The 20,754-nt window shown below is 34.1% G+C and overlaps 1 protein-coding gene across 8 annotated transcripts; it reads right to left on the bottom strand.

Moving 5' to 3' along the window:
• Window positions 1-1,651: 1,651 nt before the first annotated feature.
• LOC102613007 (uncharacterized) lies at window positions 1,652-11,342 on the bottom strand. 8 transcript variants are annotated; one of them, XM_025098684.2, is made up of 9 exons: window positions 5,720-6,177; window positions 5,525-5,619; window positions 4,793-4,861; window positions 4,631-4,733; window positions 4,161-4,211; window positions 3,582-3,738; window positions 3,267-3,420; window positions 2,329-2,434; window positions 1,652-2,231 (listed from the first exon to the last, which is right to left on the bottom strand). In XM_025098684.2, the coding sequence occupies exons 2-9, from the start codon at window positions 5,558-5,560 to the stop codon at window positions 2,086-2,088; spliced, it is 822 nt and encodes a 273-aa protein (XP_024954452.2). In that variant the 5' UTR covers window positions 5,561-5,619; window positions 5,720-6,177; the 3' UTR covers window positions 1,652-2,085. The 8 variants fall into 8 exon arrangements, 4 of the variants coding, with proteins under 4 accessions (XP_024954452.2, XP_006465524.2, XP_006465525.2 ...); XM_006465461.4 differs by having other exon boundaries at window positions 4,793-4,866; window positions 5,525-5,635; window positions 5,720-6,175; XM_006465462.4 differs by having other exon boundaries at window positions 3,282-3,420; window positions 4,793-4,866; window positions 5,525-5,635; window positions 5,720-6,167.
• Between the last annotated feature and the right edge of the window lie 9,412 nt (window positions 11,343-20,754).

Genomic DNA, 20,754 nt, shown 5'->3' with positions numbered 1-20,754 from the left:
CCAAGGCTTTCAATGCTAAAATGAACAATAAAATAGTAGAATCAGATAAGTTAGGGGGGGAAATTTTAACTGGTTGTAAGTTATAATAAATATAACTTAAGGAGAGACTTAAGAGTTTTGATGTAAGAATTATATGAGCATAAAAGTTGAGGCAATTTGATTGACTGTTGTTTTAAGATCCTTGACGTTGGATTAGAAATTGCCTCCAGATCTGCTGATCTGCTAATGTATTGAACAAATAATTTAAGTATTAATTAATGATTAATAAATAATTAAAACCTTATTTATATATTATCATTAAAGAATGCGTAGTAACGAATACTTAAAAGTTGAGTCGAAATCAGATAAAGAGAGAATCACGTTCCATTCAAGTCAGTAAAAATTCTAAGTAAGGGGGGCGGAATCCAACTGGACAAAAAAAGTGGGATCCACCTACCCCGATAACCGTGCCGTGGATCAACGAATTCTGATTATTATTTAGACGAGTCTAGAGGAGCACATGTGGTGCATGCAGCAGAGGATCTACCTCGAACTCGAAGTGCTTTTACGCTTTAACCAGCACTACTTGCCGCTGCTTTCGACTTTCGAGAGAAGGGAACGAACAACGAATTGCTTTTGGCGACTTTTGGCGACTTTTGGCATCTTTTTTATTCGCTGCTTAAAGTAAGAGTTGGGGACCCGACCACTTACACATTTGTAATAAAATAAGTAACTGCTTGAAAGCTTCTGCCGTACTATTTGTTGTCATGGGCTGTACCAATTTTTCAATTTTTTTTCCTTACAGGGAATGTTTCATTAACTTGGCCGGATCATGAACGCTTAGCCTGGTTTTCAAAGGACTTTAGCAAAGAAAACACATCTCAGGGGGGAAAAAAAATGAAAAAGCAAAATTTCTAGGACTTTCGGAAAAGAATTTCAAACACAACTCACAGTCACATAGACAGAGACGGATTTGAGTTACCATCGTACTACTTTTCCTCTCGCAAAAAAATAAATAAATAAATTATCTAACCGACGTCAAGATTGTTCATCAGCGTACTTTATCCATTTTGATTGAATTCTATAAGGCAAGTAGACCTAATAATCCAAAAACTACTTTTGACTTTTGATAGTGTTGAAAGTAATCCAACCCGCCAACGATAGACATTAGATCACGATGTTAAAAATGATGCAATCCGATGCTATCTTATCTCCTTTATCACTAGTCTCACTTACCTGACCTATCAAGTTGAAACTGAGTTGAGAAGAGTTGCCGACTGATGACAGAGCGATTTTGGACTTTTGGGGTTATATTCAAAGACCATACAAATATATTTAGGTCTCTAATCTCTATCTTTACGAAAGCAAGGCAACAGTTCTAAAGTCTAAAAAATTGCCGCCCCAAAACGTACAGAAACTAAATTGACTTCATCAACACGTATTTATTATTCTTCGGTAAAAGCCAGGGCCAAGCAAGTGGCGGCCATCGGCCATGGACCAGCAAAGAACCAATGGCACATGATTTCCAAAGCTCATAAACAGCACATGAGAACTTGAAATCTAGCTCATGAACCTAAACCTGGTTCCAAAAAGGACTGATAATATTAAAAAAAATCCTACTCCTGATTTGCCCATTTTCGGCACATATATTATGTCAGCTTGTCAGCGAGTATTTGAAATAAAGATCAATACCTTAGGCATAGAAATGTTGAAATCAATGTAAACGAGATCAGAACGCATTGAAAGTCTGTGGTACAAAGATGAAAGGAAGAAGAAGAAGAAGAAGAAATCAACCACCAGCTGTTTACAAATGGATGATTCTTGAGAAGCTCTTCACATTTTTGACTTTAGGTTCTACTTCATTGTACTTCAATATGTAATCTGCAGGAGCTTGATGATTCATGCTCTATGGCAAATCGAAACATGCATGTAAGATCACTGCATCAAGGGAAGGATTCAGATCTGATGCTCTCATGTTCTGTATTATCTGTGTAAATCCTGGTGGTGCAAGCTAAAAGCTTGAAAAGGGAGAACTTATAACCACTAGAATCATTTTTATTCTAGTGTTCTGCATACTTCAATCCCTAGGCCACAGAAGCCTTCAGATTAAGATTCATTTTCACTGCGCTTAATCTGCCAAAGCTCAACATCATTTCCTCTATCATATTCCCTCACATATTGGGGAAATTCGTTTAAATCAATGCATTTACCCACAAAAGCAGGAAAGGATTCACGTTCAAACCTCCGATGTTCTGCATCATCAATCACGTAGCAATATTGTAAGCTAAGGTTGGCAAGTGAAAATTCATTATCATGGTAATACTGCATTTTACACAGTAAAACACTTGCCTCCCTCCCCCATGATATAGCTTCTGAAATGCGAATAACCATTAGCCACAACATCAAGGTCATTGAGACTGAAGTTGTAACGCTTTTCCAGTGCCAAGTATAGTACCTGAAAGAAAGGAGTAAGCAACAGTTGGTTACTTTACTGATGTACAAGAAACTTGAGGAATTCATATTTAAACAGACAATAAAAATTGTAGACTATGACTTGGCATTCGAACAAAATGTCTGTTCGAATGAGCTGACCATCATTAATACATGAATTGTGAGTTTGGCATTGATTATCTTGTGTGGTTGGTGATGCGGCATGGTTCTACAAAAAAAAAGCTCTATAGTGAACCTAATGCAACAGCAGGATAAAAGATATAGAGTGATGGATAGATAGGAATATTTTCAATATTCCGTTGATTCTTGAGAATAACTGAATAAAAAAATAACTAAATTCATGTTGATTCTAAAAATACCTGTCAACCTAGATCGAGAAATAAAAAGAATAAAACTCAAACCAAGAGTTTATTCTAAGAAATCATCAATAACAAATAACCAAGACCTAGTAGCAAGTGCTATAAAAGGCATATTAACTATAACTTATCCTAATTTGACTAGAAAACCTACTTTAAGAAGACTCAGACCTAAACTAGGAATACAACTCAAATAAGCAATACCTAAATTAAACTCTAATTAGGCAACCAAATTAAACTAGAATACTAATTAATTAAAATATTACTAAATATTAGAAATTTCAATCTAAATAGGATTTCTTCAATTTCTTGCTCTGCATCAGTTGGATGGAGGCAACTGCATGTTCTTGCTTCTGAAGCAAGGAATAAGGATCATGACTTATTAACTAGCTGTTTGGTTGATTAAGTGGACATATGATATTGCTGATGTATTCACAGACAATATTTTCATGCTTGATTAATGAATGAAGGCCATCATACCATGTTGACCAGTACCTTCTTGGAGCCCAGTGGCATTAATCTCTTTAAAGTATGGAAAAGTGCATCGGTTAGATCATCACTGTAAATTACATCAGCAGCTAAAAGCACAGAAGCTCTTTGGACTTCTTTGAGTTCTGATGAGTTCCAAGAGTACCTGGGTATCACCATCAAATAACATGTCTTATGTTTCTAAACGGTTAGATGTTCAAATATTTAGAATTCCAAGAGAAATAATAAGCAAAAGAAGAGAAAGTAACACAACAATAATTGAACTTTCATGATCGTAAGCCAATCTAATGAGGAATCATATACCACCTTTCTTGAGATGCAGAACTGTTGCCCAAGCTGAATATAGGAGGCCAGGGATTCATCCAATTTAGGTCCCGTACATGAACTGACCCCTGATGACTGAAAACTCCAGAATTAAGCTGAACATTCTTGGCACAGTTGTCAAGGATGTAATTGCCATGGTCTGCCAAGAATTTAAAGGCAAGGACAGTTGCACAAAGTTTTATACAATGAAAAATATTAAGCTACAACATGAACCTAGGTTTTCAAGAATCAAATTGATAAAAATGGTGGCCTAGTTTGAAGCCATCAAATTGGCATGCGTGAATATAAATATTCTTCATGAGGTTTTCTACACCAATTTAAAATAAGATCATGACAAGCAAATATTTGAAAAGCACTTATGATGAAGACTTGAGAATGTGAAAGAGAAGATAAAAAACGTTGTCTTGAAACAATCATGAAAATTTTTCCACCGTAAAGCACTGTGGACAACTTTTGCTAGAATATTTAGCTAACTCAATGGCATGAAAATTAAAGGGGAGCCAAAAAAATCCACCGTTTAATTATGGAAAAATTAATGATAGAATCACAGTCACACTATACCAGTTAGAAATACTGTCCAAGCAACACGCGAAAGCAATATACCCGCCAAACCTGGCAAAGAAAGCAAAATAAAATCTTGTTTACATGAGATCTAATAGTTTCTAGATCTTAGGCTAATTGAAGCAAGGAAATGAAATAATTTATAAGGATCTTTGATATATTTGTGTTGCCAGAATGATTCTTACCCACCAGTTATTTCTGTCATCTCAGTGGGCATGAATTTATAAAATGTTCTAGCACCGAAAAGTAAACTAATGCTCAAATTACAAGGGAGCTAATATTCTTCTACTCTACAATCAATTAGAAAAACTAACACCACACTCTACAAACCAGGTGCTGGCCACCAGGGCAATAATAGCCTTTAGCTAAGGCTTTAAAACTGAAAGTAGCTCAATTAAAAATCATCATTAACCATTATGCCATAACGCATGACTGAGATGCATCACAACAGGCACCAGAAACCAAGATACCTGTTCCAGCACCAAGTTCCAACGAAATGATTCCATTGAAATCAGACGAGGTACACATCTTATGCATCACAAAATCAGCTAATACCAATTCTGCTTTCCATACCTGAAACCAAAATGATTGATCATGTGGCTCAAGAAAATGCTGTAAATGAATTTTATTACCTGCAACCCAACACTTGGAATCAATGACGTAATATTGTGCTGGATGGTCACATTAAAACACCGAGTAGACTGTTCTGCAAAATTTAAAAAAATAGTAATGCAACTTTTAGTCATTCTACACAGCACTTAAGAAAAGAATGTAAAACAAAATCAAACTTCTCTACTTTCCTCTTCTGTCATTGTTTCATGGAGCTAGTAAGAGGAAATCGAAACCCACCGACCAGCAGACCAACCCTATTATACATGTACATCTACATAGACATATATAATCAATTAAGAATAGACTCACTACTTACGCCACTACTTCATCTTCCTAAAACACAACTGCTCAAAGCATAGAGCTTTTCCTGGATACGATTAATACTCTTACTTACAAGCAAGTTCTGCAACTCATTTACCCATGTTCAAGAAGGCAAATTTATGATTATGGTAATTATACAAATCAAGCTCAAATTTCCTCAGACGAAATGTACTAAGGTTGTTTTTCTAAAACCACACACTTTTAGAAGAGTACCAATTAAGAGCTTCTCAGTTTCAACTACTTCTGTATCTTAGGAAAAAAGAAAAAAAAGGGCTACAGAAGGGACAAATGCACTTTTCCCAATTTGAAAGCGCTTTTTAACAGCACCAAAAGCCCTTCCAAATTACACTAACGCAACAATCCATCTCTGTTAATCAAGCATATATTATAAATTTTCGCTGATAACCAACGAATTTAAGAGAAGAACTTACTGCTGCGTCTGGGCAGAACAAGATCACCATCATCATCCAAGGTTAGCACTTCGCGCACAGAAGCAGCTGCTTCAGCTTCAAATAGCTCGTTGTATCTGCTGGGTTCAACTTCTAAATAAATTAAAATCAAAATTACTAAAAAGAAACTAGAGGTTAATTGAGCAACTAACAAAAGCCAGCAACTTTTGATGGTACCAGGAGGAAGGGAGATGGTGAAGCAGGAAATGTGGGGTCCAGAGGAATGGGGTGGGCATCCTACGTGGACCTCACTCATCACCTCCGACGAATCTTCGCCGTCCATTTTCGTGGGGTTCTATTATGACGAACTTATGATGACTTTATTGCGGGCGCGTTCTTTCTTTCTGCCGTCGACGTCGACGGGTGAAATTGAAGATCAGTAAACGACACATCTTCTGTGTAAACGATTTAGTGACGACAAATCGTCTCTTGGAAAATCCATCAGACGATTAATCGTAAATAGTATGCTTAGAAGCATACTTTTTGGGGCAAATCGTGTATTTATAAAATTTTAAGACGGCAAGTCGTCATTAAAAAAAAGAAAAAACGATATGTCGGCAACACCAAAGTAGAATTGATAGAGTTGCAAGGAATGGGAGTACCATTTCATACGCTTCAGAATAACCATCGAATAATCTTTTTTCTTCACTATGTATCTTGAATGAAACAAAAGAATTTATTAAATAAAATTAAAATACTAAAATAGTTTCTACAAAATAGAAGTGGAAATTTTTTAACAAATTTAATGAATCCTTCTAAAAAAAAAAAATTGAAACTACCTTCAGAGATCAAATGAAGATTTGATGTACCAAATAACATAAAAAATTTCATGAAAATTATGTTAAGATTATACTTGAAAGAATAAATAAATACATGATACGTCTATGAGAAATACATACAAATTTCATATACTTATGATTCTAATAAGTGATAAAACACTCGGGAATTCATTAACAGCCTATATTAATTGTTTGGTTAAACAAATTAGTAATGGGGTTGACGTAATGTTGTATTCAATGTTTCTTTTTACAAATAATATTCTCATCTAGAGCAGTAGATGGTATGCAACAGTGCAACAGAACATATAAGGATGTGTGAATAAGATATGAAAGGGTAGAAATGAGTAGAATGTAGTACTTCCTAAGCTCCTAATGCTATCTTCTTTTACTTTCCTCTAAGTGCAGCAAGCCGAGCGGCCAAGTCATCATAATCCGGAAGCTTAGGATGAACATGGCCAACACCATGAACCATCTCTGGCTGCAACGACATAGCTCGGTTATGCCCTCTTGTTCCTGCATTTCCAGCAGCTGGTTCTGATCGGATAGATGTTGTTCTTGCTGTTTGATGAGGCAACTCTGATCTTGCATTTCTGTGCCTTCTTGCTCCAACTGTGTCATCACTTCCATGTCCTGGAGAAGGATATACATTTTCTCTTTCATGTCTGTGCCTTGTGGCTCTGCTGGTGTCATCACTTTCTTTCCCTGGATGATGGTTTAAATTCTCTTTCAGTTTGCTTGATTCATGGGGTTGCTTGTTCTTACTGTAATGCATCAAAAGCTGATCCAATTTCTTCTCCTCTTCATCACTTTGATCCTCATCATAATTATTGAGAATGGATTGCATATGTTGTCTTGCCTTCTCCGCTTTCTTTGAATTTTCCTCACTTCCATTGTTAACAATTTCACGACCAGGTGGTGGTTTCAAGGTGCTTTTCCTTACTGTTGTTGGCTCAATAACTACAGGATCATGAAGATTATTTTGCTCGGCATTCCGTCTGACATAAGGCGGAGGGATAGATCCATAGGAAAAGGGCTTCCTGCTATCCACTTCCTCCTCAGAAAAACTTCCAACTGAACTTGAACTAGTTTGTTGACTATCATGGCTGGTGCTGTTTCTTCTGTTGTTGCCATGCTCTTCATCCTCACTACTACTAGGTATATTATATCTATCATTGGGGACAACTTTCCTTCCACAATATCTTAAGTCCTTTTCATTTCTTTTTGGCTCATCACAGTCCCTCAGGTTACTCATCCCCCTAGTGCGGCCATCTCTTTCTGGCAAAGCACCATCTTTTCTTCTGTGCTGGTTGGATCCATCATCCTCTGCATCATAGGAAGATCCACGCTTAGGCTTTTCCGTCAAGTTACTCACTCTATTCCCCCTATCGTGGCCAGCTCTTTCTGGCAAAGCTTCATCCTTTCGTCTGTGCCGGTTGTATCCATCATCCTCTGCATCATTGGAAGATCTCCGCTTATGCTTTTCCTGCAGAATATTCATCCATGTTGCAAGTGTATTAGCATAAGGAAGATAATCTTTAAAAGCATGATCAGTTACAGCATTACAGAAGCTGAATGTGAGGTAAATTTTAGTATCCAGGCAGAACAACTGCAGACGTAAGACACTTCAAAATTAAAATTGTATTCAACAAGCTTAAGCTGTTACACTTAAGCTGGGACTTTTGCTACAAGTTACTTTGTCTAAAAGCTACTTCTCAGGATGTCTCTATGCCTTTACTTAATCCAGCAAAGGATTCAAAAATTTTCATCTTGGAGAAGGTTGGGGACTAAAGAAAGCAGATTTCCATCCTGTATGAAGATAGAATCATTTAGGTCAATGACAAGGAAACTAACTTGTGCAGGTGGTGGCGGTTTAAACATTTTCTGTTCCAAAGACACAGGATCAAATGCTAGGGAGTATTCTTGTGCGATATCGAGCAGTAACTGAAGCTTCTTCTCCTTTGAGGGAGGGCCCGACCTTAATTTCTCAGCAAACTACATAAAAATAATTCACTAGTCAGTGCTAAAAACAAGATCCTAGGCAGAAAAGAGATCTAACTGTTGGAGAAAAGTCATGGATTCTCACCTCTTTATTGAGGAAAGGTTCGAGGGAATTCCCATATCTCTCAGTAAATACAGTTCTGAGTTCACGTAGTTCTGGCATGTCAGCAAATCTTGCTGCACTGTGCATCAAAGATTGTACAGCTTCTTTGCATTCATTAGGACATTCCCTGAAATATAATTGATTTCAAAGTAGATGATATGAGAAACCCAGCTACGTAGTTGAGGCAAAAGGTATTCAAAGCAAGAAGCAAAGAATTCGGTCGAACATAAAAAAGCAGAATTTGTCTGCAGCCTAATATAGATGTTCAACAATATGAAAAATCATAATCAGTTGCAATTGAATGGTCTTTTTGGATTTCTTATGGTTTCCTTCATTTTACTATAATACACATTTCAACAAAAATCAACCAAGGCAGAAAAATTTTCTTCCCAAACATATGCATGCATGCATGCATCTTTGTTCATTTGAACCCATGGCTTCTGTTAATTTTATGAGACACCAGAATGAAGTATGATAGTTCTGAAAAATGGACAGAAGCCATTCCATAGTAGGTTAGATGGTCACTAAACCTTTGACTTTCCATGGCTGCAAGCTTGCCTAAGATACACCCAACACACTGCTCAATGAAATTGTAACAAGTCGACCAGTTTAGCTCTACCAGAAGCCCTTCAGCCTGTTTCACCATCCATGAGAAATAAATAAGTTTTTGGCATGTGAACTGTATAATACAGAGGCAAAATGAGATTTCTTTATGCCGAATATAAACTTTCAGCTGTGTTATAGTTCCTAACATAGCTAAATAACAGGGTACAATTATATAGCTACACAACACAGTACAAGCATTTTAAATCATTTGCTTATCTCATCTTGTAACTAGCTTGTCAAATAAATTAAATTACGAAAAGTAAATAACAGGGTACAATTACATAGATACACAACACAGTACAAGCATTTTAAATCATTTGCTTATCCCAACTTGTAACTAGCTTGTCAAACAGATTAAATTAGGAAAAAGTTAAAAACAGGGTACCGTTATATAGATACACAACACAATACAAGCATTTTAAATCATTTGATTATCTCATCTCGTAACTAGCTTGTCAAACAAATTAAATTAGGAAAATGTCCATCTATACACCTTAAAACAGAGTTAATATTATTTACATCTCAAAGTGGTCCATTTTTGTATCTCATACGAGTGTGTGAAGAAAAATACATCAAAATAAATTGCAATGATGTATATGCAAACAGAGGAATGATAATTCTTGGGCCAAAAATGCCAATGCCAAGCACAGTAACAATCAGGTGTAATAGAAACAAAATGTGGATTAAAACAAAAGGACATGTCTCCAGAACACATGAAACCTATTGTGGCAGCCCTGTAACAGACAATCAAGCACCTCCTTTAGGGGCTTATTTTTGGGAACGACATATAAAGAAACCACAAACTCCAGAAGAGATGTAATCTTCCATAACAAACAACTATCCGGAAACAATTTCTCATGATTGTCATGACTAAATCACATGGACAAAATCACAAAATACAGTTCATAGCAGTGCCATAAATAGAAATAAATTTCTGGATTATGAAAGAAGGTGGATTTGAAGGCAATAGAATACATACATGCATGATTAGATATGACATAAAGGCCCTAGAAAAGTTATTTTGCTGGTGTAAGAACAAGCAAATTGTAACGTGCCATGTGAATTAATTAGAGAAGTACAAAATTTATTGAAAAGTCGTGTTATCTCAGCAGAAGCAAACAACATCTAAATTCCATATATTATTATAATAGAAACTTCAAGTTGCATATTAAATATAAAGAAAACAAAGAGAAAATTTCATCACTTTCTGATTATTAAACGGAAGAAGAAAATGAAAAAAAATTAAAAAAAAAAGAAAATAATGAGAAAATTAAAACAAAAAAAGTTTGATATATTAATCATATTATGCCATTCATAGATATTATTAAACATCTGAAATAAAGAGAAAAAAATCATGAAGCAGAGCATGGAATTAACAAAGATCATGAGAATTCAACCGTGGGCCAGTATTTCTTAAAATTTAATAAAATATTAGACATACAGAAGCAACAATCATACAAATAAAACACAAATGACACCAAAATAAATAAATAAACAAAAAATTACCCTGCCATAAGCATTAACATCAAGGCCATTCCTGAGAAGCTCAGCAATGTCATTCTTCAAGTACTTCTGAACCGCATTCCTCTTCTTTATAATTGTTTCCACTCTTGTCTTCGAAAGCTTCAACAAATGTTTACTGCAATAAAAATTAAAAATGTGAGGAAAGGAAAAAAAAAAAAAAGAGAGAGAATACAAAAGATGAACAAAAAGAAATAGAAGGCCAATTTAGAGTTTATCTTTTGAACATACATTTTCTTATAGAATTTTGATCTCCCTACGTCAAACATGTTGGCAGTCTCTTGATAAAAATGAAAAAAAAAAAAAAGAACAGAAAAATCTGGTTCAAAAACAGAGCAAAAAGATTAAGTTTTGGGGTTAAAAAAGGTGACTTTTTGGTAAAAGGGATCAAGTAACATGAAGAATGTGCATTAAAAGAAACCAAAAATGACAAGAAACGAAGGTTTTGTTGAAGAGATAAACGCCAGGAATCAAAGCAATGAAAAAGCAACAAAGGAGAAGTAACAACAAATGGGTTAAAAAAATAAAAATGGGTGTTGAGTTTTTTGCTTTTCGAATGAAAAATAGAATGAGAGGCTTAAAGGGTACGCTAAAAATAGATTCGAGGAAGATGAAGAGGGAGAGGAACTTGAGAGGTTACAGAGGAAGAGAGAGAGAGGCTTTGCATTTTTATATGTAGAGAGAGAGAGAGAGAGAGAGAGAGAGAGAGTTAAGGAAGAGCTCAAAAAGAAAGGAGCGAAAGCTGAGGGGGGAAGAGAGAGAGATTGCCACGTAGGACGGTCTTTTCTCTCTCTTCTGCCGCTCACATAAACTCATTTAACTGCGCGCGTTTTTTCTTCTTTTATTTGGACCATTTAGGTCGTAACTGTAAGAATGATATTACGATAATACCCCGGTGTTTATTGTAGTGATTATTAATGTACAAGGTGCATTTTAATGAAATTTTTTCTAGGGTTTTTGAAATTTTTGATAAAAAATTTGTAATAATTACATTCGTAGTTTATGGTATGTTTGTTATGAGAAAGCATTAGATGAAGATTATGAATAATTTTTACACCCAAGTATTTGAGTGGGTTTTAAATAATTATCTTTAATTATTTATTCGAATTCGAATAATAGAAGATCCTTTAAATAATGATTTTATCTATTTCTTATAATTATTCACACTAAACTACAATGTTTTAATGGCGGAAGTACAAAGCTAAGGTACACATATTTTTATTTTTCTCAGTCAAAGACTATTAGTTATAAAATTATGTTAAAAATATTTGCACATACACCATCAATCAGGGTATTTTAGGGATCAAAACGTCTTTGACTTAGAAAACATACCGAAAAATATTAGACAGTGTATAAACCGCGGGAAATCGAGGGTTAAGCCGGTAGATTTTGCTTCCTAATTTTGGGGATTGAATAGATCTGCATGTGTTTTTGCGCTCACTCACATTTTTGTTAAATAGTTATTAAATAAGTTGTCAATTAATAAAAAACTCACTAAGAATTTTTTATATCTTCTAAGACCCTTCAAATCTCCAATTTAGTATTTACAAAATTTTTTTGGGTCTTTGTGTATATTTTTTTTCTTTTAAGATTTTGTTGAGTTCATCAACTTTATATATATATATTCCCATTTACAGATTATAATGAGATGGAGATGAAACATGAATCATGCGGCGTGACGGTGGAGTTTGGATTATGTACCGATTTTGAGGGGGTTTTGAATTGTATTTTTGTAGGAACAAATTTTATTACGTAAGTGAAAGGCTTTTTATTAGTGAAGTATTCGTGAAGAAGTGAAACACAAATAACTTTTGATTTGTAGAGTTGGGAACTTAGGATAATTTAACAACGTTACTTCGACCATAAAAGGAAAAAAAAAAAAAGGTTGCAAAATCTTGACAAATGCATAGAAAAACTAAAATACTAGGGCAGTTATAAAGCAACTTTTATTTTTATAATGCTTTTAGTCAAAATTTTGTAACCCAATTTTTTGTCAAAATAACATTCTCCTTCGATTTCCAAGTTATGAATTAAGAAGGTCCTTATTTCAAACATACAATATGGTTAATCTAACATTTATTGGTTCAATTTTTGCATAGTAATTGAAGCTATTGACCAGAAGTCTTCCTAATAATCTATAGGTTTTTTGTAAACCCATTATTAAGTACAAAAGGAAAATAAGCAAAATGCCAGGTGACAATTAGCATATACAGAAAAGAGGAGGATCAAGTGCACTATTTTGGAAAAAAAAAAAAAACAGAACAAATATTTGACGGATTCTAGATTTTAGGCTAATTTAATTAGGAAAACTCTTTGACTTTTTTTTTTTAGTGAAAATTTAAAAAATGAGTTTAAAAAAAAAATCAGATTTATTCATGTTTACGAGGGTAAAACTCCCTAAATTTTAGTGATAAGGACAGCCAAAAATGATAGGCAACCCGTTCGTAGCTGGCCAAGTTTAAAGGCAGAGCCTGCATGAAACTTTCGCCAAAAATGACAATAATTTCCCGACGACAGGTCAAAAGACAAAGATTATAGACTGTACAGCTAACTACCCTTTTCATTCTTTCTTAATTTTTTGAATATACAGTTAAGGGTATTGTTCCAATTCTGTGTGTGTGTGTGTGTTTTTTTTTTCTTTTTTCCCCCTTTCTTAACACATTAAACCCAAAAGACTTCAATCACTCAAATCTCAATCCCATATTTTAAATCAAAGTATTTTTATATATATGAAAGATCCCCGTTTCGAGAAATTGCTTGGCAAAGCTTGCTTGCTTTTAGCCTTTTACCAATATAAAGCATATCCCACAATAAAAGAATAAAGATCGTGATAAAAAATTTCTCAGGATTTGGGTTCGTTTCAGGCAGGAATATAAAATAAAGGGGACACCACTTTCTAGTTACATGCATATCCATACGTTGCTTGTAATTTGAGAAAGCAAGTGAAGCGCAAGAAGCAGCAGCCCCATGACTTGTCGCAAAAGCTGGCTGAATAGGACACAGCTGTGAGGAACATATGGTAAGGCTCCATGTGTTACGTTCTTGCCAAGCATTTGATTCTACTTCTTTCTTTTTTAAAACAAAGAAAATGTGATGCCAGTTGTTGGTTCAAGTCTTGAAAAAGTGTTGAACCTTTCCAGTATAACTATAATTGATTAATTTCAGCCTCCAATAAGGTTAATTTGTTCAACTTTATAAAGAAAGCAGCCAATCATTTGCAAAATAGATCCCTTAATTTTTGCATATATATTAGGCTTTGAAAAAGTTTGATTCATTTACATGCTTTCTAATCATTTTATGCATTTGGTTGTACAGTGTCTTCCAACAAATCTTCCAGGACTTTTCTTAATTAAAAACCGTAAAGAAGGTTTTTTTTTTTTTCTTTTCAAAAAACTTTATTGATTAGCCTTATGTTTAAGTCATAATTGATGTTAGAACCAATACTATGATATGCGAAAAAGAGCAAGCCCCTGCTGTATGATAAAACTAATCGAAATTTCTCAAATATTTTAAAATACACCCAAACTCTTCAGTATCAGGTTTTTTGCTAATCTTTCCATTTTACTTTGGTGGTTGTTTGATATAAGAAGTACGGATATTTTTAATTAATAAGTAATTGAATTGTCATACATACATTCACACATATATATCAATTAATTTTGCATTTAATATTTCAATTAATTATGAACAAGTTTTCAGAATTAATTGAAAAAAATGGCAATCTCTTACTTTTCCCCATAATTTTCTTTAATTTTTAAAATTAAATAAATAATTAAAGGTATTCATATTCCAAAATAAAAAAACCACCAGGCACAAAATGATAAAATCAGAAAAAAAAAAATTGACAATCTGAAGATTTGGATGTGCTCTAAAATTACATCAGAAAAGATTTTGATTAATTTTATCAAATAAGAGGGGCTTCACTCTTTTCTCCATTATAACTTAGGCTAATTATTAATTAAGCAAAATCCTTGCACAACTACCCTCTTATTTTGTTAGATGGTCATCAGAGGAATTTCATTTTAATTTCCCAAGATTCTACATATAAAATACGGGTTATAAACTTAAAAAGAAAGAAAAAAATTAATCATAAAGAATCAATTTAACTAGGCACATTCGAACATGGAATTTGATCAATATATAACTTCTTGCAACTGTAGAAGTGGTTGAGATACGGTTCCTATTGGTCGCAAGAAGTCTCCCATATGGCCACAGTCTTGACTTGTTAACATGTATCTTAGCCGGTTTCTTACTAAATAAATAGTTAATTAGCAGCCCTTTGATAGTTGGTGGCTCATGGGACCATTGTTGCACCATCAAGCATGACTTGCAATGTGACATGTTCGCTAAAATTATCATTCTTCATTAAAAAAAAATTAGAATAGATTAAGAAATTAACGAAAATTTTGTACTCTCTTATGTTCTAATGAGAAGAAAGTCAAGTGTTGTTCATTAAAAAATTAGAATAGATTAAGAAATTAAAGAAGACTTTGCACTCTCTCAAGTTCTGATGAGAAGAAAGTCAAGTGTGCAATCTTGTGATCTTGTCCCCAAGAGACAGAATCTTCAATGTGTTTTGAGTTTGAGCATTGAGATAAACACAATGAGGCTTGTGATGAAAAAAAAAGTTTTTAAAAAAAAAATTGAAACCTTCTCATCAAATATTGATAATTATTAAGACGAAATTCCGACGTTTAATCTAGATCAATAATTTATATTAGCTCATTTTTCCTTTGTTTATGTCTTTTTTTTAATAAAAATTTTAGGCTCAAACTGGGAGCGAATCCTAACAAATTGCAAGTTATTATTACCCTTAACTCGTTGAATTCAATAGATTTTGTGGAGACAGAAGGTTAAAAGCAACAGTATTTGGACACCTTCATTTCTGGTACGATCACATGATCGATCAAAACACAAGTGGAATATAAAAAGGAATTAAATTCAAGAGCAGCTGGCAATGAGTTGGCAAAGAAGGAACAAATTAAAAGGCTAAAAATTGGCAAAAGATTAGTTGGATATGGTCAGCCTTGTGGGGTTGGGCGTTTGCCATTTCTGTTAATTATAAAGTTTTGGAGTTTGCTTGAAAATGAAGTTGTTGAATATCTCGTATAAACGGGGGATGCATGAATAATAACTATCGCTAGTGACCCTGCCATATGGCAAGTCAACCTCAAGTATTCCACAACAATAATTGCTTTTGATGTAGCTGACAGATTCATCAATTATTCAATATCCAAAACCATTTTCTCGGAGAACAAATATTTTATTTAGGGCAGCCAAAAGACTTTTTTTCTTTTTTCTTTTTGTCTCAAAATATCATATTAGAAGCTTTGTAGGTGGCCTAGGATATTATGTTGAAACATGTATACGGATTAATGTTTTGCACTTTTCAAAGTTTAGATTGAAACAATATAAAATTGAAAGAGAAGTGAATAGATGTACTGTTTGAATTTTAACTAGTTATAACAACTAATTTATTAAATCGACGACTAATATAATTATGAATAATTTGCATGGCTGTGTGGCAGCTTTGATACTTTTGATAGTTGTGAATGATAATGATGTAAAAAGAATGAAAACAAATTATCAAATGCTAATTTTAATGTCAAAATTGAGACAGCTAACCAAGGCTTCAAGTGGCTTGTCAAAAAAAAAGTGGCTTGTCGCTCTCAATTTCTTGCTGCACTCAACCCTTGAAATTGTGCATGAACAATTAATGAAACAATCCGGGGAAGCCCATTACTCTCATTCCTTTCTTTATTGTTATCGAGGGGATCATATTATCTGTCGTGCTCATAACTGAAAGCAAATTAATGCGAAGCGTTCAAGCAAAAGATTGCATAAAGTAGGGACTTTATGAACAACCAAACCAAACAAATGAAAGCGGATACCAATGTACATGTCCTCCTCTTCGGAGCCCATCACAACGGAATCAAACCCCTAACATTTGTTGTTGCACCCAAATTAACGAAATGAACTCTTCACGAATAATAGGAAAGTGCCCATTAACTAGATGGTAAATATATTATACATGCTTTCAGCAGCACATGTTATGCCATATAAAATAAGAGATGCACTGTATTAAATTAAGCAGCTCAAATTCAGAGTACTTTAAGGTATTGTATCTCACATTCTGGACATTGTCAAATGGTCAGAAAATCAATAAAAGTCAATAAAATATAACCATCTGACAATGCATAATATAATTTTTTCAAATTATATCATAGTAGTCTATTGACGTTTATAATAAAAATCATACCAAAATTTCTTAGATCAAAGTCTTGATGGAGCAACTTAGATTTCTCATCCCAAAACATGTTACTTCTAAATAATCATCCTCCATTCAACAAGACTGGAAACTCATCAATGTTGTTAGTTATAATTTGAGGTTAAAACTAAATTGTAACAAACCCCTATTTAATATTGCCCCTGCATCAAATTGTATCAATTCATAGCTCTATTCATGCATTCTAGATAATTTTGAGAATAATAACCACACAATTTCTAATAATTTTTCAAAATAATATTATAAAAACAATTATCATTCTCATAACTACAAAATTGCTTTTCATGATTCAACGTTCGATTTCTCACCTTGTTCTTATCAGCAATTCAACCTCATAATGGACTACCAAGATTATTAATTACACATAATTTAAAACCATTCATCTTCTGTGTTATAAGAGATATATGTCTACTTAATTCTCCTCAAATCTCTTCAACTAGCAAAAGCTCTCCGATCCATCAATAACATATTGGGTGCATTTACATGTGGATTATGATTCTCTGAGGCTGAATGTGAAATTAAATGTACTCTATTACTCTCTTTGGAAGTCAACTATTGAGATCTTTAATATTATTTTTCTTTTAATTTTTACCCAATTTCTAGAATTATCTTCCACTCATACACTTTTGATATATGTATGTTATAACATATACGTGCATATGTATACATATAACTAATGCATAATTAATATACGGTATAAATCGTATTAATCAACGGTCTAAAAATAGTAAGAGAAGAGGTATTGTGCGAAACACGAGAGCTTTTAGTTAGCCCAACCCTAAATAATAAACAAGGAGAGCAAGTAGAGAAATGATCTTGCTGAGCAAGTAACTAATAATACATAGCTACCAGAAACACGTCAAGACATTGATGAGAAAATGGAACAAATAGTTTTCCCGGTCGAGAAATTCTTGATGAACAAGCCGCTCTAAGTTTAGGTTTTGAGGTAGAAGATTGCTATAGTATAATAGAGTTGCGAAGGTGGCTGCTGGCTGAGACATTAGTGCCGTCACTAGCCTCACGAGTGACTTGATCAGCATCATCGTCACAATTGACTGCAGTTAAAAATATATATATATATAAATGAAAAATCTAACACATATTTGATAAAAAAATTGACCATTAGGAGTTAGGACATGTAAAAATTGTACGCCATTCTTTTATATAAAACTGGGGAAATAATTAATTACCACAATCACCAAGATTGAAGAAGAAGATGGGGGTGGGTGCGGAGAGGAGTCATGTTGAAGGTAAACTGAATCTTGACATCAAAGAGAAGAGAGACAGTGAGAGAGCATCAGAGCTTAATTGATTTCCTGTTCGCCGCCGGTTGGTTGGTACTGTTGATACGTTGAGACTACTGAAAAAGAGTGAAATTAATTTACGTGATCACGAAGCTAATATTTCTTGAGACCTACTCTTCTTTTTTGTGCGGGTTGCATAGGGCTGGGCTGAGAAAACCGAGTGTTTTTTCTGGGCTTAAAAGTACTTGTAACATTGGGCGCACCGACAACTCCTCTTCTCGTAATCTACACCGGATATTGAAAATTCATGTCGCTACATTGGGCCATTAAGGTTTTTTCGGTCCTTACAGTGTTTGCTTTTATCCTTTTGCTTGAGTAGTGCTATTTATAACCCTCATATTTTTTTCTCCCAAACCCCACTTTTTAATTAACCCTGTTTATTCCCAGCTTCACCCTTATAATTTTTTTTTAAATTTTTTCAATCATTATTTTTTTTTCACTTATGAAGCATCATGTTTTTATGAGCGAGATACGTTTATGCTCATCAAAAGTAACTCCATTTTCAAACCATCCTTTTAGTCAACTGCATCATGTCTTTATGTTCACAAATCATGAGCTGATTTCCAAATCAACTTGTTTGGACAAAATTTATGGGATCTGTATATAAAGCAACGCCATTAAAGCTATGGCCATAGCACCCCTAAGCTAATAAATAGTTACCGCCGTAAATGGAGATGTTATTAGCAAATCAATTGAACCCATGACTTTGTGACTCTAGAGAATCACACAATAAAAGTCTGAGCTTCTGACTCAATCATCAGCCATCCATGGACGATAACTAGGAAGTTGTTCTTGAAGACAAGAATTTGTATAAATCATCCATAAAGGAAAAAGTAATGCTCAAGAGATCAAGTGGGAGACATGGATTTTGGATGAAGAATTAATTCTTGAATTTCCATTGTTTTATTCCCTAGAATTTGAATGTAAATTTGGAAGAAGAAAATGGTCAACAAGGGTAACTTTGAAAGTAAATGCGATTCCGTGGAAAATGGGGGTTAGTGAAATAAATTGAGGAGTTTGAAAACATGTTCACTGACGGCCGGGCACATAGCCAAGATTATTTCCGCAAACTAGTTATATTTCAGACTCAGTCCCACTTGACACGGACAACGTCAATTGCCCAAAATTTCAAATCAACATCGATACGGTAGTTTTTTCTTTTAAATTAATGAAGTTTCTTGTGGCAATTACACATTCGTTTAATTAACAAACATTTTAGCCATGATAATGTACCGACTAAATCAAGATAACTAACTCTCATTGTTTTTCTTTTTTGAATTTAAAAGACAAATTCACTATCTTGAATGCGCTGACTTTGTATACAAAGCTGCAGAAAAATTGTTTAAATGTAAACGTACACACTATAAGCACCCTTGTGTTGATATTATAAAGAATTTATTTCTTGCACTGCCCTCTAGTCAAATATTGAACGCAGAAAATAATATCGGAGAACGAGTCGTAGCTCGGGCTCCGATTGGAATTTGGAATGGAAAAATATATAAATAAGTAAAACAGACTTATCACTAGCGTTAAATTAATGAGTTCTGGCTAAATTTGTTGAATTTATGCATCAAACACTCATAAAAATCATTAGTAATAGTTGGTTTGAACCTGAAATCACCCATTACTGGTCCATTCACACAATTGATCTCAAAAAAATGGACAGCAAAGAGAGAAATAGCCACCTTTTGATCATGTATTAATGCCTCATGCTGTTGACATTGCAGACTAGTTTTTCAGAGACAGACATATTACTCCAAAACCAACAGCTTAGTGTGTTACAAGAGATGTATGACTACTTAAATTTCCAAATCTCTTCGACTAGCAAAAGCTCTCTGATTCATCAATAATATATTGGGCGCATTTACATGTGGAATATGATTCCCCGAGGCAAAATCCGAAATAAAATGTATAAGGTAAGCTAAACTCTCTATTACACTCTTTTAATTTTTACCCAATTTCTAGATTTATCCTCTATTAATACACTTTTGATATTTGGAAATAACACACACACACGCATGCGGGCATACTCTCTCTTGTTTATTTTGGTTGAATATGTAATTAATGCATAATTAATATACAATATAAACCGTATTAATCAATGGTCTAAAAATAGTGAGAGAAGAGGTATTGTGTAAAAGACGAGAGCTTTTAATTAGCCCAACCCTAAATAATAAATAAGCAAGGAGAGCAAGTACATAAAAGATCTTGCTCAACAAGTAGCTAATAATAATATATAGCTACCAGAAACATGTCAAGACATTGATGAGAAAATGGAACAATTAGTTTTCCCGGTCGAGAAATTCTCGATGAACAAGCCGCTCTAAGTTTAAGTTTTGAGGGAGAAGATTGCTGTAGTAAAATAGAGTTGTGACGGTGGCTGATGGCTGAGACACTAGTGCCGTCACTAACCTCACTAGTGACCTAAGTATCATTGTCACAATTGACTGCAGAAAAAAAAAAAAAACTTAAACATACTCGGGGGGGAAAACAAAAAAGGCCATTAGGACAAGTAAAAATAGTATGCCATTCTTTGTTATAGAACTGGAGAAATAATTAATTACCACGATCGTCAAGAATGAAGAAGAAGATGGGGGCGGGTGTGGGCAGGAGTC

The sequence above is a fragment of the Citrus sinensis genome, chromosome 7 (assembly GCF_022201045.2).
Source record: "Citrus sinensis cultivar Valencia sweet orange chromosome 7, DVS_A1.0, whole genome shotgun sequence".
Lineage (NCBI taxonomy): Eukaryota > Viridiplantae > Streptophyta > Magnoliopsida > Sapindales > Rutaceae > Citrus > Citrus sinensis.
This window is presented reverse-complemented; position numbering and strand designations above follow the sequence as displayed.

Bases quoted from the DNA above. Each gene is read 5' to 3' on its own strand.
- LOC102613007 (XM_006465461.4), bottom strand. From the start codon at position 5,825: ATGGACGGCGAAGATTCGTCGGAGGTGATGAGTGAGGTCCACGTAGGA. The intron at 5,636-5,719 runs GTACCATCAAAA...TAATTTATTTAG, and splicing joins CACCATCTCCCTTCCTCCTG to AAGTTGAACCCAGCAGATAC. The intron at 4,867-5,524 runs GTAAGTTCTTCT...TAAATTTTGCAG, and splicing joins TGTTCTGCCCAGACGCAGCA to AACAGTCTACTCGGTGTTTT.